General features: G+C 46.0%; 2 protein-coding genes across 7 annotated transcripts in view; one reads left to right on the top strand and one right to left on the bottom strand.

The window, feature by feature from the left end:
- The window catches only part of LOC144101086 (TOM1-like protein 2), a 57,290-nt gene that overhangs the window by 10,650 nt on the left and 22,212 nt on the right, over positions 1–24,428 (top strand). For 3 of the 6 annotated variants that reach the window (XM_077634096.1, XM_077634095.1, XM_077634094.1), the window contains exons 1-3: positions 15,380–15,583; positions 19,314–19,398; positions 20,782–20,866. In XM_077634096.1, coding sequence (XP_077490222.1) covers positions 15,520–15,583; positions 19,314–19,398; positions 20,782–20,866 — 234 coding nt within the window. In that variant the 5' untranslated portion in view covers positions 15,380–15,519. Of the gene's footprint in view, positions 1–15,379; positions 15,584–19,313; positions 19,399–20,781; positions 20,867–24,428 lie in introns of those variants that run through there. The other 3 variants (XM_077634099.1, XM_077634098.1, XM_077634097.1) reach the window with 1 other exon arrangement.
- On the bottom strand, positions 1,481–15,135 carry LOC144101085 (uncharacterized). Its single transcript, XM_077634093.1, has 2 exons — positions 14,710–15,135; positions 1,481–7,024 (listed from the first exon to the last, which is right to left on the bottom strand). The coding sequence occupies exon 2, from the start codon at positions 6,941–6,943 to the stop codon at positions 4,955–4,957; it is 1,989 nt and encodes a 662-aa protein (XP_077490219.1). The 5' UTR covers positions 6,944–7,024; positions 14,710–15,135; the 3' UTR covers positions 1,481–4,954.

Here is a 24,428-nt window from a genome sequence, read left to right as displayed (position 1 = left end):
ATTCCCCCAAACATTTGACCAGCGCTGTGCTTTGAATGTCGCTTTTATCACTCACATGCGTGCACAAGAGATCTAGAACCCAACGCTATCGCATTGTCCTCTTTATAGATTTTACTACCTCTCATGCTGAGGAACAGACTCAACACAATTCGGAAATACAAATTTTATTGCATCTGGCGCCCCAAGCTGGCAACCAGTGACTGGAGTAAACACCGTGTATACAAACTATGCATACACTTGCCCTGTATAGTATATATGGCACTTCAAACTCAACACGAAGGCACGCGGTGGGGGCGGACACGGGGGGAAAAAGATGACTGAAATGAAATTGAAAGTTGTTTAAATTCTAGTTACCAATATTTGGTTAAACGATGAAAGAACCACGTAATATAAATCCTGCCACTTGGTCGCAATAGACGTCCGTGCGACCGAGTCCAGCGGTCAATTTAACCAGGTATAACCTCAAAAATCTGTAGCCCTAATTCATGCACCACTGTGTTTTTGTGGGTGTCAAGTTACGTTTTCAGATAACGTCACTGCGAATGCTAATCGACGGCAGGTTAATATTAAAGACAATGAGCAATTTCTGTACAGCGTCATGTGGACAGAATTTAACACCGGTTTAAATGAATATGGGGCAATTCGCTGCAGCTAAAAAAAAAGAACAAAAAACTGGGCGTTGCAGCGTAGACCTGTCAATGCCATTAGGATGACAAAAACATTCCAAGCACGATTTTTTTTTTCACTAAAGCGCGTTTACCGCAGTGAAGCGGTCTAGGAACCTTACAGCAATGATCAAAGCACGGTATTTCTAAACAAAACACTATCGTTATACGTGGAGAGCTTTCTGCAGTTTTTGGAGCCTGCACTTAACTCTCATTGTGAGCAATATCTCGCAATGACAGCATCGTAGACGACTAACTCTTGATCACGAACAGGGTGCCTGCACCGTGGTGAAAGACGCGTCATTTTCATGGCACTACAAAACGACCAATCAGCAAGAGGCGCGAAATTCAAGGCACAGTGGTGAAACGACATTTGCTTTGGAACTTTCAGCGAAGTTCTCTATTCATTTAAGCACTGAGGTATCGCCGAGAAAGTTGCAGGAAGAGTTCGAGTCTTATTCGCTACTCAATTGTTTGCGTGTCCTTGTGGCACTAATACCGCCCTTTATAAAATGGTCTATAGACAGCCTATATACTTCTTATAGACTCTATTGCCGTCCTATAGATATCTTTTTCTGTCTATTCATAGTCTATATAGACTGTCTATAGACAAAGGTGTACTGAAAATGTATGGTCATAAATCTATACATTGTCTATAGACTGTCCATAGCATCTGTATTGGCTATAGACTGTCCTTTAATATTTGTATCTAAACAGTCTATAGACTTCTTATGGACAGAAGTCTATGGACAGTCTATAGACTGTCTAAACATTTTTGAAAGGGCGTGCCGCTAAATAATTGTTTCCCCGTCGTCATTTTCACACAGTACTGCTGTGCATGTAAGTTAACATGTCACATCGAGTACACCTAGGTGCAATCTGGCTTTGTCCAATGCTCAAACGAAACATACGTCACATGGATCCGCTGTACACTCCTTCACATAGCGACAATCGCCGATGTCGTGGAATGGCCTTCCAGTGCTCAACACTGTGTGATGCGCTCTCTGCATGCCTTTTGGTGAATGACATCCTCACGGAGTGAGGAAAGGGAGGTGCATCTCGGTACACCCTAAACATGGGAGTAAAAAGGGAGTTAGTTATCATCTAGCGCACTCATTTTCATAAAATAGAGTGCACTAAAGGTCAGCTTACTTCTTTTTTTACTCCTTTCTGTTTAGGTATGCATTTACAGGAAGTTAGGCCTACGCTGACGATACTCATTTACCGCTCGCCCTGAATGCACAAGTTTCGATTAAACATTTTTTGTACGCATCAAGGTACTGTCTGTCGGCGGCAGAACGAATATAGTCGGATACAACTTAACTCTGCAGTGAAACTCCGCCCACATTCACGAGTGGCGCACAGAATTCCTCGACGACAAAAAAAGTAGTCCGTTGTTAAAACTTCATTTGTCACGTAAGCAAGAAGCTAATCACGAGAAAAAAGTTATAAGCTTTAGAATTTATGCACCTGGCCTGTTTAATAAAGTCAAACGTTAAAAAGTTGATTTCGTGACTGGCTAGCGGAGTAATACAGTACGCCGCAGACCATGGCCCAGTGTTAACAACTGCTGTTTCTTTAAGTTGTATCCTACTATAGTGGTTTGCGAAGTGTTGCAAAAATGACGCGAAATTGGGAATGAAGATAGGTCGTGCTGCATAGTCTTCTTTCTCGTAGCTGAGACCACGAGACCAGACTGCGCTCGTGAAAGGAATGGGCTGCGTTCTCCGAGAGTCAACAATATGAGCTATAGGCCCCTCGTTCCGTGTATACTTTGTACCTGTCTGCATTGGCAGCGTTTCAACCAATGGCGGCTGACAGAGGCAGTATGCCGAAAGAAACGGCCATGAAACAACAAAGCAGGCGAAGCGGCCTTAAAGTTGAGCACCTGTGTTTCGAAACCAGCGGATATCCGGACGTTTGAGTCCCTCAAAACGTTGACTCTTCCCGGTGGCTCTAATCGCGTCTAAAAAGCAGGAAAACGGAATGTGGTAACGGAGGGTGTCGGAATGAAGGTAAAACAACCAGCGCCTTGAAAATTGCGCCCGTGGACACCAAAACCAGTCATACATATGCGTCCTTCTGTTGGTTAAAGCGATCAATAAAAATAGTTTCTTGTGATGTATCACTATAAGCTTCAGTAAGGTATACACATATACCTAGGTGTTACACCCTGTGTAAGTTGCTCTACGGTCTACTTGTGTTATTCCTTGTACGACTCGGTGTTATGGCTTTCACATATGCACAGACTAGGAACTCGGTTACTCGCGTAAGTTGTAAAGGCACCTACGGTACGTCACAGAAGAGATTATATGTATGTATAATCTCACTTCAGCGTGCAGTTCAGCATGCACTTCTGCAGTTAGCGTACAGTGCCGAAGTCCCATCTCGATGCAAGCTGTTCACTACTGCAGACTGCGTGGCCTGATGTCACACCACCACCTCTTGACCCCGGCATTTTTACATACGAATAAGTGTTAACGGCAAAAAAAAAGCAATGTCGCTTCTCTGAATTGACAAGCACAGTGTGTACCCTGGAACCAACGTTCTTGGACCAAGGGTGCTGAGAAAAAAAAAGAAGACTGGATTCCAACAGCACTAATTTGAGCAAGGTAGAAGAAAGCCTCAGTCCAGTCTTGGCTTTGACAAAAGGACTCGCCTTCGCCTAGGCCCCGGAGAAGGCAGGTCCTTGAGCCGAAACGTCAGTGAGCAGAGTCAGGCTTCCCTCCTGCTGACTGCAGTTCAAGTTTTGACCTACCCTGAAACTATTTTCGGGACTCACACTTATGAGGACACCCATATTTCTCGCGCACCCGCGTTCCAAGCTTTACCCCCGCCGGTGCGACCCTGGCAGTAATGCGGAGTACGACCCTGAAAAGATATCTGGGGACACATCCGGCTATAGTGATAGGGCGTATCGCCTCAAATTGTCTGATGCTGTTCTCAAATGCTGAGGCCAAATTCGCAGTCAAACTAAAAGCGATGAGCATGCTGCGGCTCTCACGATGCAACGTCTCCATAATCAGCGATGTCAGTAGGCAACCTAGCGTTAAACTATAAGATAAAAAGCAAGCACTTCATGTGCTCTGACTTGGGTCCAACGCCGCGGGCATGAGCAATGATGCGTTGAAGCTAGCCACTGTTACAAGAACGTGTTTGCAAAGACATAGTGCCGCCTCAGCAGCAGAGTGCAAATCCCCTTTACCTAGAAGCATCTTGTACCAACATGCTTGGTTTCAGGTAAAGTGGGCAACCCGAACAAAAAGCAACCTCTTGACAGGCACTGCAGTTTCACGTGACACTTTAACGGGACAACTACACTGTCAAGACTGTGGCTTGCTAGACAGACAGTGAAAGACAGACTGAGCAACAAACAGATTGCAAGGAGCTTAACTGCACCACACTATGAGAAAGAGACAACCAGTAGCAAAAGTAGAGGAAACCACAGGTATGTCGCACTAGAAGCCTCGCGGGCAGCAAGCCTTTTAGACCACTACATTTACAATCACAGGGCACAGATGTTTCACATTACACATCAGGTGAAAACTCAGTGTGATAGTGCTGGAATGTGCACAATCCACGCAAGATGGAAGTACCAGGAGGAAGCTTCATGTGACAGTTTTGATGGGTAGCTAAGGAATTAAGGACCACACCATCGACCCACAAGCGACAACGCTACTACAGCGATGATACAGCATAGAGATGACATGCCCTTCTCATTGTAGAGAAACATCCGACGGGGATGATTCCTCCTCCTGGTATAGTATTTCCGTCTTCCGTGGGCCACCCTACGTTGATACAAAGGGTGCAGGGGCAGCAAAGATAAAGAGTGCGCATGCTCATTACACATAGGTGATGGGAGCAAGCGAATGCTCGCCACAGGGTCACAGCACACACAAAAAAAGTGTTCGCTCAGCCCACGCCAGCTCAAAACACTTGACATCACTAGAGGGCTCCGAAAGCCACAAAGCCTTCCTTCTTCGACTCACATGGCAGCACAAACTCGACACCAGAGCTCTTTGATCATACCAAATGAGAAACTACTTACGAGGCCCGCATTTAAAATTGGAGTACGCAAACTGGTCCAAAATTTGAGGGTCTGCAAGTTTTCAACACGTAAGGCGGTGCCATCAGAAGCCCCCTGAAAGGCGATAATTCCGCCAACTAGTCCCCAGAAGCTTGCCGCATAAAATCTTCGGATATTCAACCGGAGTTTCGTAACTGTTACTATCAAACAGCTCTGGCTCAACACGTCGCTCACATCAGTTACCACACAGACAAAGGAAGGATTACGTGGCGCCACTCTTGGTTCCGACAACCTCGCAGCTATCCACGTCGGTGGCCGACTTCGGCTTCTTGTAAGAGCCGACCGAGAGGAGCTCGAAGTCTTCGACGAAGTACATGGAGTCGAGTGCCTTGGCCCATTCACATTCCCGGTGCTTCACCATAGAGTCGCTCGCCTTGCGGATGCTTCCGTCGTTCAGGTGCCGTCGAAACATGTCGCCCCATTCGAGCTCGTGCTTCCTCACTTCCTCGGGGACGAACTCGACGCTCTTCCACATCCGGTCTTCCGGCGGGGGAGCCAGGCAGCAGACGACGCGCACGGCGTAGAATGCGTTCGCGCGGGTCATCAGGCTCGAGTGCTGCCTCTGATCGACGACGCGGCACCACGGCCAGGTGTGCTGTGCCGACGGCTTCCCGGCCCTCCCGGTCTTCTTGCCAGTCAGGGACGTCTGCTGCTTGAGGAACTCTTCGACGCGCTCGCAAGACTCGCGTGTCACGTCCGAAGTGAGGAACCTCAGGATGGCCGCTGGATTCAGCTTCGTCTTCTCCTGCAGTGCTCGCAGAAGGGACAGAGTCCCAAGACCCGTTCCGATGGTGTGGTTCAGGTAACCCTCCTTGAGGAACCTCATGTCCAGCTCTGGAAACTTGCCCTCGCCGGCTTCCCGGAAGTAGAGGTACTGGCAGACCGCCAGTACGCTGATCTGCGTCTGCAGCTGGGAGCCCCTGGTCAGCTGCTCGTGGAGGACTTCCAGGAAGCGGCGGTTGGGAACCGGAATCACGCCGCGGAAGGAAGCAGACGGCACGACAACTGACAGGACGGTTCCGGCTCTGTCCCGAAAGTAGGATTCGACCTGCGTCCTCGTCTTGAACGACACGAGTGATAGGAGCAGGGAGCAGAAGCCGATGATCATGCCGGCTTCGTCGAGGGCCTCACGATTCTCTCTGCTCGTTTCCAGAAGCTTCGACAGGTAGATGAGAAACTTGAGCGCGCTGGGAGCGGTGAAAGATGGCTGACGGCCGACGGTGCGCTCTCTGGGAGCGCTTCCAGTTTCTAGCAAGCTCCTCCGGAACTTGATACCTCCCATGCCCGTCTTCCGGGGCTCAATCATGCTAGCTGGGCGCCATTTGAAGAAACTGAACTTGTTGTTGGCAGTCTTATTAGGCTTGCTGTTCTTTGAGCCCCGGCGCAGTTCTACGGACGTCTCGTCTCCTGGTATGTCGGCAGCGGGTCGATTCTCTTTCTCCTCACTTGCTGAAGTCGAAACCTTCGAAACTTTCGTGGGACTCACCTCTGCAGTCGCCAATGGCTTTTTCGTGTCATCCTTCTTAACTGTTGCCACTTCAGCCGCTGACGTTTTCGACACTTTGTCGGCGTCCTGGACGTCGCTGCTATCATCTTTCTTGTCTTCCGTCTTATCTTTCGAACAACTTTCTTTGGAAACTACTTTCTCGGAGTCATCTTTTATCGCAACTACACCTTTCTTCCCCTCGCTTGCGTTTCCAGCTGGTTTCGGCACAGTGTCTTCGGTTTTTTTCGCCTCACTGTCCTTCGGCGTTGCGTCCTGCAGCTTGCTGGCAACGCTGTTCTTGTCCTTATTTGTCGGAACGTCCTTGATGTCCGCCCCACCGGGAGGAACGGGCTTTGGAGTGGTGTCCCGTGTGTTCGTAGACTTGTCCTTGGAAGGGGTTGCGTTGGTGCTGCCCTTGATGAGGTCTGTGAAGAGGGGTACCGCGGGATTCGAGGGCGACGGCGTGGACACGATGCAGTTAAAGACCAGCGTGTCGAGGGACGCTCCGACGCACGCCTCGCCGCCGAAGTACTTCACCCAGGACTCGTACAGGTAGCGCCTGGTGACGTCGTCCGGGAACTCGAACTGGAGATCCCTGGCCTGTCGCTTGAGCAGGTCGTCGGTCCAGGTGCGAAGGCCCTGCGGCAGGCGACGCAACACGTCGGCCTGCTGGGACCGCAGTTCCTTGTAAGCGGCAGAGGCCATGACTCCCAACGTTCCGCCGAGGTGGTGTGACTGCGGGGCTGACAAAGTTCAGCTTGAGCGTCGGACACGGGGTGGTAACACCTGCGTCACAGACCAAATCGTAGTGCGTCACTTTATACATTTGAGTTAGTGTAACTGTATTGATTTCCTTGCTCACTACAATAAATGTGCAGAGGATATATATTGGTTAACACCATGCGATCCCTGTGATGCCAGCAACTAGGGCCGCCATGCAAACCATAGACACGGGTGGATAACCGGCATGGCAAGAACTGCCAGTAAAGGGTAGGCCATGTTGGCGGCCTTTAGTGATGTCCAGAGGTGGGCAACCTCTTGAGGTTTCAACCTCATGAGGTCGACCTCAACCTCAAAATGACCTAAACCTCACGTCGTGAGGTGAGGTTGAGGTGAGGTCGGCGACGGCTCGAAATTTTGTGAGTGAGGCCAGCAAATCAGACCTCAGCCTCACGCGTGAGCTTGAGGTTGAGTGAGGTCGCCATGCAGTGAGGTCGAAATTTTGAGGTCGAGACTTTTTGCAGTTGCCACGTCTTACTCCGACGAGTGCTTCTTCCGAAGCGGAGTTTCAGCCCATCACAGGAGTGTTCATGCAATGACGCTTGGTGTTCGGTTTCCCCTGTTTGGACAACCGGATGCCACAGTTCCTTCTTAGCTTCCGGTGCTGCGCCGTAATGTCCGTTCAGTCCGAGCCTACAGGAAGACGCACCCCTCTGGTCTTCCCGGAAGGAAAGTTACTGTCACAGCACGCCACTCTCCCTCCCCCTTGCACCGCTGGCGTAGCACCCGGCTGCCTGCCGGTCGGCTCAAACTCCCGGGAGCGCGCAAAGCACCTAACTCACGTTTACCCGCGGTAGCTTTGTTTGATGCCGCAAACAAATAAGTTCAGTCCGACAAGCATGCAATAAATTCGTCGCAGCGAGGATGGCCACAAGCAAGACTGCTTCGTGCTCATGCTTGTTGCCGGCGCGGACGCCACGGCTCTTGCCTTGCAGTCGATTAAAGGGGCTGCTGTACATTACAAGCTGGCTTAACAGAAACTGGAGCAGTCGGCACAGGCGAGAGAATGTGATTCAGGCGACTCCTAACAAGGACACCTGAAAAAGATTTCGCTGCGGGAGAATTTGGGCGAAAGCCATGGTGCTTTTAACAGAGGGCGGTTCACGCTGCCCACTCTAGGCCAGTTGTTTTGACCCGTGTGATTTTAATAGTTGCCACAGTGTTCTAAGACGTAATCTAGCCGTTTCTTTCAAAATGCCGTGGGTTCACCGAGTCATCGGAGAATTCCCAGGATTTCGAAACTATCACCATCGCCACCTGGAGGGAAGTTGCGGAAACGGGGGAGGGTCTTGACCTCCCAGGAACATCAATATCATCATCCTATTTTCCAGCACAATAACTGTCTTCAGTTGCTGGTTATGTACAATATTTAATCAATATTCTGGCAACGTTTAATTTGGTAGCTGTATATCAGACTTCCCCGGTCTCATAGGGATACACTGTTAACATCATCATCATCGCCATCATCTCGAGAGTCAAAGGCATGCGTCGTTGCATGATCTTTGCAGTATGTCATACATGAGAGCTGGCGCGTTTACCTGCTGGACAATCTGAATGTCATTAATGTGGACCGGATTGTGGGCACTCTTTGTAATGCGTCATGCGCGCATGTGTAGTAATGGGGGATCCATATGGATCTTGAAATGGGGGTGGAAGAGGGTGGATGGGGGCCTGGTATGACGAGAAATTGCATCTTTGTCACGTGAGTAGGTGTGATGTCATATTACAGCGTCGTCACGTGACTAAGTTTGATGGCACATTACATCGCTGTCACGTGACCTGGTATGACGTCGCGCTCACATGATGCCATCATGAATTACACTAATTAGTCTTAGCGTTACCTAGTTATATTAATTTAATTAGCATTAATTAATCGTGTGACGTACATCTTCGTCGCGTGACTCGTCGGCTCGTGACGTCGCATGGCGCCGTTTCTTGCGGACTTTCTTGCGGATATGACCTTGAAAGTGAGCCATCTAATACTTTCGCATTAATAAAAGAAGCCGCTTGCTTCTACGCAGACATAAGTACAACGTGCTTCTCTGTTGGTGTACTGCAGTCGCAGCTTGTTAGGTGTTTTCGAAGGCAACATACAGATGACTGAAAAGAGCATTCTCGCTATGCCGGATGGAGCTATAAAATTGATATATACTGATATGCGTCTGCATAACCGTGGCATTGGAAAGTACATCGACGGCCAGTTTCTTTATATCCGGTAACTATTCTAAAGCCTGAAAAGAGTATCGTGAATACCTCCCCCCTCCCCCTCCTCCCAATTTCTGGTAGATGGTGTAAAAGGGCTGTGTTTGTCAATTGCCGGTTCCTGCGTGAATGAGCTAGAGGCTTCCAATACGAACAGGTATACACGAAGGAGGTTGCCAGATATCGACACATACAAAGTACTCACCGACGTACTGGTGGTAACCGCGAATGGGACAACCCTGCCCGCAGTCCATATACTCTCTTAGGGCTCATCCCAGATTATAAGCTTCTCCTATTGCGTGCACATGAATAGTGTCTGTACACACCTTATTAAATAATACCATCATCATTTTGGTTTCCTGTCTCACAGGATTCTCAGAATTGTTTTTAACTGAAAAACTTCTTAGTCGCTTTTTGTTTTGTTTTTCGTTTGTTTTCTGACGTCGAGCAGCCGACCTCAACTTCACAATTTGAGGTTGAGGTGAGGTTGAGTGAGGTCAGCAGTGGCCTCAGGAAAAATGAGGTGAGGGCGTCTTAGGAGACCTCAACCTCAGCTGATGAGGTTGAGGTTAAGTGAGGTCGATAAAAATTTTTTTGAGGTTGAGGTGAGATTAAGATTTTTGAGGTCAAATGCCCACCTCTGGTGATGCCAATAAACGCAATTTGGCATTTGTGTAACGATTCCCTTCTCACTATCCCATCCTTCCTTCCGCCGCACATATTCTCTGTGAAATGACAAGACCAAGCCTCTGTCCGGCCCCGTTCGTGCCAGTTCAACGGGAAAGCAGCTATCGTCATAGGCTTAATTAACGCCGTCAAATAAAACGCTGGGTTGTATGACGGGTGCTGCGGAACGGCTGAGTCGGCGTGTGAGTATGAGCTCGTTATCGCATCTTTACTGTATATATAGCGAGCACTCGTATCTTTCACACACCTGTCTCTTTCTGTTTCTGCGCGAGAACTTTATTGTTCAGCAGGCCACGATAACCAAATACGCGCCGAGGCGCCGGAGAACCACTCGAAGCTGCGAACGACTCCTTCTGTGGCCTCGACCCACGACTGATGGCTGATTACCTTCGACAGTGCTGTACGGTATTCTCTCGAGAGGCTGTAATATATATACTCCAAAACGAATTCCGCCGCTTCCGTTTCATGGAGGGAAAGAGATATATATATGCTCTTCGTAGACACCGTACTGAGCTGGGCTTGCCTCCCATTTCCATTGACCGCGTGTGCGCAACGCTGTCCAAATTGTCATCGGCAGTTGCAAGAAAGGTAAATTGGATGAACTGCGGACTCCAGCTGCTGCTGCCCAGACAACGCAAAGACGTCCCGAGTATGCCCTCAGGATGTTAAGACGTCCTCAGGCTGTGTATAACTGGTCCTCAAGCAGTCAAACTGGGATCCATTTGTCCCTACCCTGCGCATACTCAGGATGTTTTGAGCATCATGCTTGAGGACGTTTTCAGTACTACTTCAGGATTTGTATCGACTTCTTTTTTTTTCATGGGAATGCCGTATTCAAAGCTAATGTAAGCGAAGGTAACCATAGTAAACAATAGAAACGGGTTTACCATAGGGCCGCAGAGAGTATATCTCTGAAGTTGAATTCTGCTGCCTGAATGGAAACAGATGAGTGGCCCAAAAATCTAAAACGTACCCCATCAGAAGCATGCGATGCACAAGAACAGGTGTAAAAGCAATATTAAGATATCTCCTCAAGGCATAGAAATTTTGGGGTCACAACTCTTTCCTTCATTCGATCACTATTGTACACATACATTGTCTATTAAACCTCCAGCTTTTAATTATTGATAGCCGAGTGCTAGAGATAAAGCTTGCTTATCTCAGTTCGGTTCCGCAGAACTGTCCTCCGATAGGACTATTTTAGGACGTTTGAGGAATTGTCATCCTCGAGCCGTTTAGCAAAGTACAAACTGAGGACATCTTCATGAGGACATTTAGCCATCGATGCACTCAAAAGGTTCTCAGAATGTCCTGTTTGGGATGAGGACGTTATTATCATTTGAGGACGTCCTCAGGACGTTTGGTGTAATCACATCTGCGCGGCTCGAACGGAGCTTCAGCTGAAATGTCCCATGGCCTTTTTTTCTGGGCTATAGTTGGTCCATTCTGACATACAGCGCCAGTGAAGATGCCCGAAGGCCAAACGAAGAAGGGACATGAAAGATGCGCTGTTTGCGTCAGCGCCCGGATTATGGACAGGTCTATTAATTACTTTAGTCTGTCGTTTATGAGAAGATTCGCAATTTTCCGAGCTTCTATGAAGGTACCGGACATGTTACATTGTTTCTCGATCTTTTATTCTCCTATTGTCTGACAGAACTGAACGTAACACTGGAACGTTACATTAATTAATGTCACAAATTAACAAATAACGTTATATGCTGTGTTGAAAACTTTAACATCCATTGTAAACACTATTCTAATGCTGACGTTCCAATTTTGCTATAATGTTAAAAATTAATTAGTAATGTTATATGCTTTATGGATAACATTAACACTCAAAGTAAACATTATTTTAATGCCGATTATTAAATGTTATTAAAATGTTGAAAACAAATAATGTAGTACGTTGTATAGCAAACATTAGTTTAACGTTCCAAATAAACGCTGCTCTATCTTCTAAACGTTACTCTAATGTTTGAATAGTAACTATAAAGCAACATTACAGATATATTTTAAGCGCTAGGTCCCAGAACTTTTCTCACAGTTCAGTAAATATTTTTGTGATTTGTAACTAAATATCTTATATTGCTCCTGCCATAGATTGGATGCGCAGTCCTATTACTCTGTTAAAAAAAGATTTATTACCCATTCGCCTCTATTACTAATGAGACATCCCTCAGTAATGGCTATATAAGCTTGACGCCATGATATTCGTAAAGGAGGGTATGAGTTCAGTGTTGTGCTGTAGTGTGTGGAACTCAATTGTCTTACTTGTTTTTGGTTCTTGCAAAACGTTGATTAATTGAGTACCTCACAACTATTGGGCCTGCATGTTCGAGTGGGGTTGTTTTACTACTTTTGAGAATGTTGTTTGTATGTTGCTTAAATATTTAATTAATGATAAGGAGGTTACTCTAGCCTTCATTTGTTACATTCAAGAAGAGTTAGAAAAAGGAAATTAACGACATTGAATTAACGTTTACCGATGAGAAATTTCAAAATGAAGAATTCTGGAAATTTGAATACTTTAGTTTCTCGCAAGGTAGCGCATAATGCATCAAAGGTAGCACCGAACATTGGTATAGTGCTATAAAAATGTTATATAAGTTGAAGTAATGTTAAATGTTCCATTGTAATCTTACATTAACGTTAAAATTAACATATAACGTTGTGTGATATACAGAAAACGCTATTTTAACGCTCTAAACAAACATAGTTTTTAATATGATCTTCGAAACGTTATAACGTTGGAGTCACAACTACAAGACAACATTACAAAATATATTTCGAGCACTGATTTCCAGAACTTTTCCCACTGTTTTTACAGTAAAGATGTTTTTGAAATAGCAGTACTTCGCAACCACATCTCCTATACATTGCATGCCCAGCCCCATTATTTTGCCAGAAAACTGGTTACTACCCATTCGCCACTATTACTCGTGGGAGATCCCTCAGTAATGGGCATATAAGCTTGACTCCACGATATCCGTTTGAAGGTGAGTGAATACGAGTTGAGTTGTATGTTGTGCTGTGCAGTGGAACTGAAGTGTCGCCCCCATTGCTGGTTCTTGCAAAGCGCTGTAAGTTGTGTGCCAGCACAACCGGCGGGCCTGCATGCTTGTGCCGGGCTTCTTCACCATTTTCGAGAATGTTACATTTATGCTGTTTACATATATATGTTTCATCAATGTTTGGGGAAGGTTACTATAATAATTATATGTAACATTACAACAACGTTAGAAAAAAGGACATTAAGCACACTGAAATAATTAACATTTGACCATAACAAAAATGTAACATTATCGTAACGTTTCAGTGCTACCTGGGTCGTTCAGCCTTTCCGTAGTGAAAAACCGCACGCTGGACGTAAAGACCAAACATGAAAATTGACCAGCCTTATTTCACATTACGCGTGATTGCACCAGTCGGGAAGAACGGTACGCACAGCTGTCGCCTGTCTAGCGGCATGCGGCTATGCCCTCCGCGGTTGTCAATCAAGTGAAAAACAAAATGCGACGGAAAAAAGTCACAGCCCCTCAGAGACAGAGCGGAATCAAATTTTCTTCTCCAAACTTCAGCACGCTCAAACGTACAGTCATGGACAAAAATTTGCTGGACGCGAATTCCCCCCCCCCCCCCCCCCCCTTAAAAAATGCTTGGTCAGGCAAAGCATTCCAACGGAACGCATAGGACCGCGAAGAGACACGCGCGCTCATTTCGCTAGAGCAAATACGAACAGACTGGATAGCGAGACAGAGCAGAAATATTTTCCCGCGAATTCGCATCCCGCAAACTTTTGTCCATAACTGTACATTTTTACCCTGGGTAAACGCAAACAGCGTTCCTTACCGTTAGCCAGATAAAACAATGACTGCAGTTGCTGCGGTGATGGCAGGCCACATATAGCAAGATAACGAGATTCTTTTCTCGCGCGTCTCACCAGTCCGTTGATAACAAAGAGAGCGTCTTCAGCTGCCATTGTCTAGATGTCGCCACTCTTTCATTATAGTCAGGCGTCCGTGACGCGTCGCAGGTCCGATAGAACGACTGGCACGGCGCAACGTCAACCGCTAGCCGCAGCTTCCAGCTGCCGAAGGGCTGCCGGTGCCGTGGCAAACGCCCATCTACGAGCAGACGACGAAAAGATGGGCGTGCGCTGACCTAGTTCACTCTTTAGTGAGCCCATCGACAGTTACACCTACCAAAACTTTAGGCAACAAACGTTTGTGTCGCCATCTGTCGACCAAAGAAATAACGAATTTTGGCAACAGCGTTTATTTTCGCGCGAAAAGTGTTTTGATGATTCGTCAATAGAGTACGCAGCAAAATCTTTCAGTTGGGCATGTCATTGAAAATGTCGCATGTTCTCGATAGGAAACTGCTCTCCGTCGTCCCATTACGCAGTGTGGTGAGTATTCATAGGATTCATAGCACATGTAGCACAGGTGGCAGCGGAAAGGGGCCCGCCCACGCGGTGACATCATCCGAAAAGGAGGACAACATTGGTTCGCGTCGGATGTGAGCAGACGATTTTCCGTACAAGGCAAAACGGTTGGGGGCGAGCAAAAATTGCGGCACACCGCAGAACTTGGCAGACGCGACAGCTCGCAGAAGCCGAGATTTGTCGCGTACAAGAAACACAAAACAAACGCGCCTGGCTAGGCGTAGGTTATTAAATGGCGAATACAACACGAAAGTTAGGCTTTCAGTGGTGTAACAGGAGCAAGTTTAACTCGCAAGCTTAATCTTATGGCATGTTTTACATGAAGATACCGAAATCATTCGATGTTCTCGCTCACGTTAATTGCTTCGTGCTTGTTGTCCATGGCGCAGGATTGCAAGAGCGTTCTTTCTCGTTTCTTGGTCACTGGCGACGATCAAGTACATGATGGAGAACACTGTGGCACTGTTTTTGTACACGAACACTACTGAAAAAGCAAAAAAGTTGGCGCCGTCAGCGGAGTATCGAAAGCTGCGCACTGTCGAGCAAGTGGGAGCGGCGCGGCGGCGACGGCGGCTGCGTTCCTGATAAACGCACAAAACGAAAATACTTCAATGAAGATGGCGCTGCGTACTTCAGGTCAAAGGGAATGTTTGCAGCCATTTTTAGAAAGACTCTGGTGACCATACTGCGCTACATTACCGCAGATACATCGTCATTATTTACGATACAAGAGATAGCCTTGGGGAGACATGCTTGTATGTCAGTTGCCGTGCGTAAAAACGCATGAAGGTCAGATGACTTCATTCGTTGGCTCACATTTCGTGCACAGGTATCAAGGTCTAACTGCTTACTTCCCAAAATTGTCACGCGTATTATATGCGAATCATACTGGACGTAATTTAAACGCGTTGTGCACGGATCTATGGTTCTCGTAATTTTTACAAAATCTTCGTGCTTGATGCGCATGTTTTGCTTTCGTTTTCGTTGAAACGGCGGCAGGCGGCGCCGTCGTCTGAATACGAAACTGATCGAACGCGATGAACGAGACAACTGTTTCGCTGCACCGCTAATGGACGCCGTTCGTTTAATGCGATAAGCACCTGTGTTGTGTTCTTGCGACGACCATCCCGGAACGCGAGAGACACAAGCCACGGATTTCGCGAAAATGTCGGCGCTTTTGGCCCAGCTGGGGGGGAACCCCTTCAACACGCCCGTGGGCCAAAAGATCGGTAAGCCTCGTTCGACTTCTTTTTTTTCATACTTCTCCGCCGAACGCAAATCAGCTGGGCTCGCGAAAGTGTTCCGTACGGTTCCCATTTCCTCGCAAACAAGTGCCTACAGGGAAGTGCAGTGGAGCTCGGGTTGCGCGGGATCGCGTTCTCTCAGGCGAAAATCGGAGTTAAGACCGTGTTGGTCGTGCTTGCAGTGTTTAACGTAATATCGTGGGCTCAGCCGCCCATCGAGTTGCGTTGGAGAGAGCTCCTCCGCTCATTTGGCTTCGCTCGTGTTTCTTTCGTTTTTTCGCGCGTCTCGACAGGAAATGATGAGCTCCTTCGCTGCATTCGGAATGAGTCGGTCGCTCACCCGTCCGAGACCGCGGGTACGGCGTCGCGCGACCCACTGACTTCACCGCTTCCACCTTCTCGTTCTAGTACGGGGATGTCGTCGCGACGCGCGTTATCGGCGACTTGTTGACGTTCATCGCCTCTTGTCACAGCTCGAGCATTCTTTTTAGCGTCGAGCGCCCGACAACACGGCCAGGCTGGCCGATTGTTTTCGCTTAACGGGAAGTGCTGCAGCCGACTCGGCCTAAACAACAGCGCAGGTGCTGCGCCACTACGTGAGAGCCAAGCCGACGATAACGTCACCTCGCGAGCTGAAAGCCAGGACGAGGGCTGTTTCGTTCCTGTACCGGCGCGCTTTTGTTTGACCTGTACGCAGGAGAGGCCCGTCTGACGTGTCTATATTTAGAGTATATGTGCCTCCGTTCTTTTGCCCGAACTACGCGCATCACTGCAGCACTTTGACAGGGCGGTCACTTACCGGTGCGAGAGCTACGCTCTCGACGTCGGCAGGCATTGGACGTCCGCGCAGTGACTTCCTTGAAAGCCGTCGGCTGCGGAGGTTTCGCGTTCGGGCGTTTTGGGCGGCGCGGTGCGTTGCCCGCGCTAGCATGAGCGGCGTCGCATGTGACTCATCTCGCAGCAGTTTGGCCGCAGTGTAGGCGGGCTTTGGCAATCGTCACTTGCGCGCTTAATAACCTGGGGTGTGGCTCCGGTAGTTTGGCGTAATCAGAGGGACGCGCCAATGAGGCGAGATAGCCATCGGGACGGGTAAAACTCGGCCAGGAACCGTGACTTCGCGAAAACGTATCATGTTTTAAGCGGTGCAAGTCTAAACATGAGAGTTGCTGCTATTAAACATTGAAAGAGTGACCATGATATGGTGTCAATTTATTTCTTCCCCATGCAAGAAAAACATTGAATTGGTTTGCTTGTTGACGTTTAGGTGCTGGAGAGATTGCACGCTTTGTCAAAGCGCATATGTGTTTGTCAATCAAAAGATACATCTGTGTATGTTGTGGCGTGCACTGTTGTCGAGGTAGTTGCTTACATGGCAGGCTTTGGTATTGTGTGTGCATTGGCACCGTGCGTTTTATACACTAATACCACGCAATGTTCAAAATTCGAGTTCAGGCATAAAATGAAAGCTGCAGGTTTTATGACAGCCTGGCTTTCTTTCCTAGCGTAATTGATTAGCACGAATTGACATTATCAAGGTGATTAGTGACGGGCCACATTGATGCAGCATTGGTACAACATTGAGTTGAATTTATCTGCTTTTTGTCATGTAATCCTTCACGGCAACATTGCTTGTTGCAGATATTGGTGTTGAAGTTGTGATTTTTTTCTTGTGACTGCCATGCTTCTTTTATATGGTCGATGCCACACATATCGAATGAAGCTCTCTTAGCCCGGATTTCTGACAAATTTGGTTCAGCTGAATATTATCACCACAGCTTGTTCATGTGCAAATACCAGAAGTTGCCAGTTGTTTAAAAAGAACAAAAAAGGTCTACATTTAAAGTGTTCTAAGCTATGCAAACATTGGGAGCACATCTCTGCCACTTACTTGTCGCATTCATTACTGTCTATGATGACATTTCTCTTTTCGGCATCCCAGGTCTATTAAATTCCTTGTGCGTTCTCTCTGTGTAGGCCGGGAAACATGTGGGCTTATGCCACTGCACAGGCATACACTTTTTAAATGAATTGTACCTACTCCTCACTTTAAACACCTGTCCCTCTCAGGGAAACTGAGCTGGAAATAAGTGTGTTCCATTTCAGAACACTCGTAATAGGCCGATGTGAGGCAGCATCCGGTATCTTTCAAACCTTCAAACCACAGTTGCAGATGGCACAAGTGGCCATGAGTCACCGCTCATTGTTAGCGACTGCAGCAGATAAAGCATTATGCCCTGAGCTCCAATCTTCTGATGTGGCTGTTAAGCTTTTCAGCGTAAAAGGGACAGAAAAGCCAAACTGCGGAGTAAGTTGTGTGAAAAAAAAAACAGCTGATTTTTTTATTCTTCTTAAGAAAAACATCCAGGTACTCTTGATTTTCCGAAGCTTCCTAGCCCACAGTGTTGCTTTGATGCAGAAACTACCTTGAAACCAATGCTAAATCTAAATTTTATTTTCCAGTTTTTGTTGTTTGCATCCTTTTACACTTTGACACAAGAGTAAAGGCTGCATTTCATTTTAGTTGAGGTGTAAAGTGGCTACAGGGGAGAAACATCTCATAAGCGGGACATGTCACTATATATTTAGGGTCCTTTGTTTTCAAGTTTAATTTTTTCTGGAATTCGAGACATAGAAATCGGGCAATATTTTTAAGCTCAAATTTGGGGGAAAATCGGTGTATTCTGATAAAAAATTCATTTTTGAGGATTTTTCTGGTAATTTTTCGCAGCACAAGTCATTTTACTAAAATGGTTTGTTTTTCTGCTAGACACAAAATGCCGTACTTTTGCTCATTATTTCATAAATGACATGGAAATTGCAGTTCCACTAAAAAGTATTTGCCCATTACGTTACCAATCTCAGCTGAGCACTCCCAAGTCTAAGCAAGACTGGCCTGCATTTGTTTGTACACTGCCAAAACGTTTAGCGTCGCAGCGGCAGTTTTAAACATGGAAGATCCTGCGGTCAGGCTGTTGTTAGCATGGGTAGCGCTCTATGCTCTGACTCTGATAAGACATCTTATCTGTAGGCATGTTATGGCCTCTCACTTCTGTATCACCCGTTTCAAACTTATCCTCGAATTCATCCGTCTTATGAAAACGAGCGTTAAGGAGGTTTAAGATCCCCAGTTTACCGAAGACACCTCTCTGGCGTAAGCACCAGATATCTGCAAATTTTATTGCGAATGTCTTTTCTTGCGGATTCTTGCGGTGTCTTCAGCTTTATGAACTGGGAAACCAAGGTGTCCAGAAGGTGCATTTTTAGAGAGAGATTAGGTTTAACCCGATTTTTCTAGAAATATGGCGGAGTGCAAGAATCAGTTAAAATTGGGTTTTACCCAAAAAAGCAGGGCCTTATGTATATTGTCTGGTAAAATACTGCAGACATAAATGATCCATTCTTCTTGTTTAGACCTGTATCCTTTTGCCACTCAGTTTACCAGATTTGCACTAACTAGCCCAAACAAGTTTTGCTATGTCCATGTGACCCTTCACACTAATTGTGTTAAGCGAAAAACTTTTCATACTTGCATTGTAGTGATGCTTCATCACTATTGGTGATATTGATGTGAAGGTTCAGCTCTTAAATGTGCATGATAGTAGCTTCAAGTTCACTTGTATGGCTGATCAATGGTTCATCATCAGGTTGATGATGATTTTAGTGGTGGTAATGATGATATATGATGATCATGTTCACATGTGACCGTTCATTGCAGAGCAAGCTACAGATGCTTCACTGGCCTCTGAGAACTGGGCACTGAACATGGAGATTTGCGACATTGTCAACGACACTGACGAAGGGTAATGCCACTCGGCCATCCGCTGGCTTGCATTTGGCATTGACTGGGTTGCTACCACATACAGCCTGTAATTTTCTGGGATTTGTACCCTTGGCTTTTCCTCAGTTTCGCTGCCAACTTCTGTCCCGTAATTATTTCATTTATCAAGCACGCAAAATAAAGTGCACTTACGAAGACTGTCACTCGCTAAAAGTGAACTCTAGTGCACCTGAACCGCATAAGAGAAGTGCACGCGCCGAAGTGCGTTCGCAGAACCCACTTTGAGGGCTGAGTACTGTCGGCTGCAAAAGTTTGCAGTATCTGCGATGCGTGGCAGAGCAAAGCAAAACTGCATTGCTGCGCCATCTGCCATCACTGAGCATGGCGTTGAGGCTCACTCAGTACTGCCTCAACACCGCACTTTGTTACGGCAGATGGTGCAGCAGTGCAGTTTTGCTTTGCTCCACCATGCATCGCAGATCCCGCAAACTTTTGCAGCCAACAGTACATAGCCTCAGTGATGTTTTGGGCATAAAAAGGAATGTATAACAAAATGCGCCTGTGAGTTCATTTTACCTGCTACATTTTTTTGTCATTTGTGCAATGGTTTTTTGATAGTGACCAGCAAAACATGTCACTAAAACATCCTGTAGTCCACTGTGTTATTTGTTGTCCGGATTCTTGATGTGCTAGGAACTTGTCTTGACTTGCTACACTATTACCACAAGGCAAAATTAATGCGATCGTAGCAAAAAATTAAGTTATGTTCATTTTTATGCTCTCTACTGCTCTAAACGAACATAATCCTGAAGGTTACGCTTGCAGATTGCCATTTCAAAAAATTTTGTCTTTAGGCAGCTGCCATTTTCGTATCTGCACTCACACTCTGCTTTTGCATTTAGCAGTGCATAGCGTAAAGTGCACTCGAGGGGCCGAAGCTCACTTCCCTTAAGTGCACTTGATTTTGAGCACTTAACAGGGGTATTTGTTCAGTACTGCGTCGGTAGAGGAATCTTGCTGAGGCATAGTTAATCTTACTTCTTTTGTTGAAGTACCACGAATTCCAATATTAAGCATTGTGTTAGAGTGTGTTTTGTATTTGTGCTAGTCAACAAATAATATAAAACAAAAGAAATTTTAAAAAAATCGAAGTCAGAAGAAACAAATATGCACAAAATAAAGGGATTAATTACATGTGCAGGACTAACGGAACAACCTCTGGCTTAAACAGCATCGCTGTTAATAGTGTCCTGCATGCGCGTTTGTTTTGCATTAAGGTGTTAATTTAGTGCCCAGAATGCAGCCTGGCAGAAAAACGTTTCGTGTGACGATCACTGCATTCGAGATGACACCAAATCTGAAATAGTCTGAATGAGGCTTTTCTCTGTTTTTGCCCTTGCCACAGACCAAAAGATGCGATACGTGCGATACGCAAGAGGCTTCTGCAGAATGCGGGCAAGAATTACACCGTGGTCATGTACACCCTTACCGTGAGTACCCTTAGGCACCTGCCTTGACCCTTTACTCGAAAACCAACATCACCGTGATGCCTTTCTATCCTCAGTGGCACACCTTAGCAGGAACTAAGGTGCTTAGCTGTTTGAAGGTGAAATTGAAGCCGGCTTGCTTTGTGTTGGCTTCTTCTGATAGTTTCGAAATGCGGAAACAGTGATGTATGCTTCTGGTTTAATGCTTCTTGAATAAAGAAGCTAACAGGTTGTCAAGGTCAGCTGGTCAGTTGACAACATCCCACTGTGGTTTTTTTTATTGTGAGCAGTGTTCCTTCACCATATATTCTAAACCAACATTTATCCATTTTTATTCTTAAGAACGCTTGAGCCATGGTCTTCCCAGCAATTTTCGCAATCTGTGTTCCCTAGTTCGCAGTTGCTGCACAATTTCTTGTGCTGCGTTGGTGCAGATTGAATAATTCTCAAGCGCAGCAGATTCAAGCACCTCCTTTTTGCTAAATGAACGGCCAGTGTAACCAACCCCTTTTAGCGATGAAGGCTTTAGACAGTGGTAAGTAACGAACAATTCCAGTAATAATTTTTCATTCTGTATTTAAATTCTGCTTCTAGTAGTGCTACTGGTCCTACTATCAGTCTGAAAAAATGCTGGCTAAAAGGATATGTTATGGGTAAACTCAGTCGAATCGAAAGCTGGACTCATTGGTCTGTGTTGAAAGATTGAGAGAAACTGCATGAAAAGAACGAAATGCTTTAGAAGCGATAACAAAGAAATGCTTTTTTCACCTCTTCTCGCATGTGTCATCTGTCTTATGCTGTTCCTTCTTAGTTAACACTCTGATATTGGCTCTGTGGGGTTTGGCACCTACTTCGCTTATCAAGCCTTTATCAAGATTGTTTTAAAATGTTCTACAGGGCGTTTTTCTTGTGAGCTTTGAACATATTGCGCAACAAAATCATTGGCCCATACCAATTTTCAGGCAGTACATTCAGCTACTTTATTAAGCCAATGTCAAAGGCACTGCCATGCCAGTTAACCTTGCAGCCTGGTCCAGATAGCAGTGCAGAAATAGCTGCAAGTTGTCCCAGCATGTTGAGCTAAGATATGGAGCTGTGAGGGGTTACAGTTTGCATTGTTTCATTCATCTGTCTTCTTTGTGATGTGTGCTCATGCTGAAACCATGAATCATTGTTCTACTGCTGTTTGGAGCCTGCTTATCTACTTGCTTCTTATCTGATTGCGTGAATGGCAAAATGTCCCCCTTTTACTTAGGGTTGCAGTATGTGTTCGGAGTGTGTTATTGCTCTTTAAACGCTCTTCTCATTATACAAAAATTGATCTTCTAACTGTTTACCGACATGCAAAATTGCGGTGTCAGGTGGCAGTGCAATGGGTCTAAATACAGTGAAATGCAAACAGGCCCCTCATGTTTGGGTCATGGCATCAGTGTGTGGTGAGCTGCTGAATACGCATTAGAAACGATGCTGTATGTCAAAAACATATCACCAGGTGCTCGTATGCTTGAGTGTAATATTTTGCCAGAGGGTATGTATCAGTTCAGATCTTTTTTTTTTTTTTTCAATTTTATCAGTACTAGGGCCTTTTGTTTTTTCCACAGTGACAGCTGTTATGTGCCCGTGTCTGGGTTTCGCGTTGGTGTTGTAGTAATAATAGTCGTAGTAGTCAGCGTAACCAGTGGGTGGTCGTCATGTGAGCCATTCCTCGGAGGGTGATTACCGTGGAAGGAGGAGCGTATGACGAGAACGGGGGAATGCGTGATCCGAGAGTGGTTATCACTGGGACTATTCAGAGGGTGGTTGTCATATAAAAGGAGGAGGGCATCGCGAGAGTGGAGGAAACTTCAACCAGAGGATCTTTACCTTTGAAGGAGGAAAGGACGGTTTGGCAAGAGCATAAGAAGGCAGAACCAGATGATGGTTGCCACGGGAACCACCCTGGTAGGAAGAGGAGGATGGTTACTGTGGAAAGAGGAGGGTATGGCGAGGGCTAGGAATGTGCATCTGGAGGGTGGCTGCCACAGGAACCATCCTAAGAGTGTGTGTGTATTGCTGTTCTGTGTGTTAAATACTTCTGTGACCATGTTAGCCTTTCCGGGATGTGCGTACTCTAAATGGGAGAATATTTTCGTAGCGCTTTTACTCAGTGTTTCGAAATTTACTGCTGCTTTGGGGCTGCATCTTTGAGCTTTAAGTGGCTTGTAATATACCAGGGAGACATCGAGCCAGCATTTGTATTTTGGAAGCTTGCTGCAAACAGACACTGTTTGATGTAATCGCCAAGTGAAGCGACATCTTTGACCGTGTGGGTTGGGGGAGGTTTATTTATTTCATACTGCAGATCATGTTACATATCCAAGCAGAACAGCAGAAGCATAATCAAAGTATCACAGAATCTCAGTTTCAGCAGCTAGCAGGTTGCAACCAGAGCATAAAAGCTGTTTGTCTTCAAAACGCAGTGTATAATTTGTGATTTGTTACTTGTACATCACAATGTGCATGAAACATTATTTAATTGTTTTTTTAGTCATTCATTCATTCATTCATTCATTCATTCATTCATTCATTCATTCATTCATTCATTCATTCGGCAACTATGATGGACTTGGGCTGAGAAGAATATTGAACAGTAGGGAAGGATCAAGACGAGTCTAGGTTTGCCTAAGCCTCAAAAGGAGGGGTCAGAACTGGTATCAGATACACACACCCACACTGGATGCAAAAGTTCTTCACTCTGCACTTTTAAGTACGAGAATTTACAAAGGTTTGCCAATACCAGTCAAATTTAAATAAGTGTTAAAGAATAAGTTGTTTCGTAATGTGCATTCTTTATGTTGCTAATGCCTGCCCACCTAAGCAGCCCTTAACAGCCTAGTTACTACTGAGGAAGGCAGTAATAACTGAATGATTACAGTTAGCTAGGAGCTAAACACTTCCGAATCAAGCTTGGACATTGTGAACCACATGTTTCCTGCCTCTGTGCTGTGAGCACACTGTTCCCCCCTCGTATGTGTGTTCCCCGTTGCCGCAGCTGGTGTCGGCTTTTACGATCTCTGCATTCAGATGCTGTGTGACCCTCCATGTTGCTGATTGGCATTAATGACTGCGCTATAGACATCGAGGCTCCCTTTCGGTATGCATTTCCTGTGCTCATAATTTATTGCCCTGTGCTTATTTGTTTGCTTTGCCCTTCTGACTCCGCGCTTCCTTTCATTAGGTGTGCGCTGAATGCCTATTCATGAGGCATGGGAGTTCCATTGGCACTGGGTTGCCACATTTACTTCCAGCCAGTTGCGTTGGGTCCTGTTGAATGGGACATGTGTATGGCACTGCATATAAACTTGCAGTGCATCACTGGTGCCTGAATAAGAGCAAGGAATTGGAATTCATAGTCTTGATTTTCAGATTCCCTTCCCCCTTACTTTTTTTTTTCAGATTTATTTTTCTTTGGACTTCTTCCTTTTCATTTTGCTTTACATTTCCTCCAGATTCTTTTCTCCTTTTTTTCAATTCTGTATTTTAAGGAAGTATAATATGCTTCAGAGCTACGCTGCTTGCTATGAGA

The sequence above is a fragment of the Amblyomma americanum genome, chromosome 8 (assembly GCF_052857255.1).
Source record: "Amblyomma americanum isolate KBUSLIRL-KWMA chromosome 8, ASM5285725v1, whole genome shotgun sequence".
NCBI lineage: Eukaryota > Metazoa > Arthropoda > Arachnida > Ixodida > Ixodidae > Amblyomma > Amblyomma americanum.
Note: the sequence above shows the minus strand (reverse complement) of the source record. Positions and strands in the feature narration are given on the sequence as shown.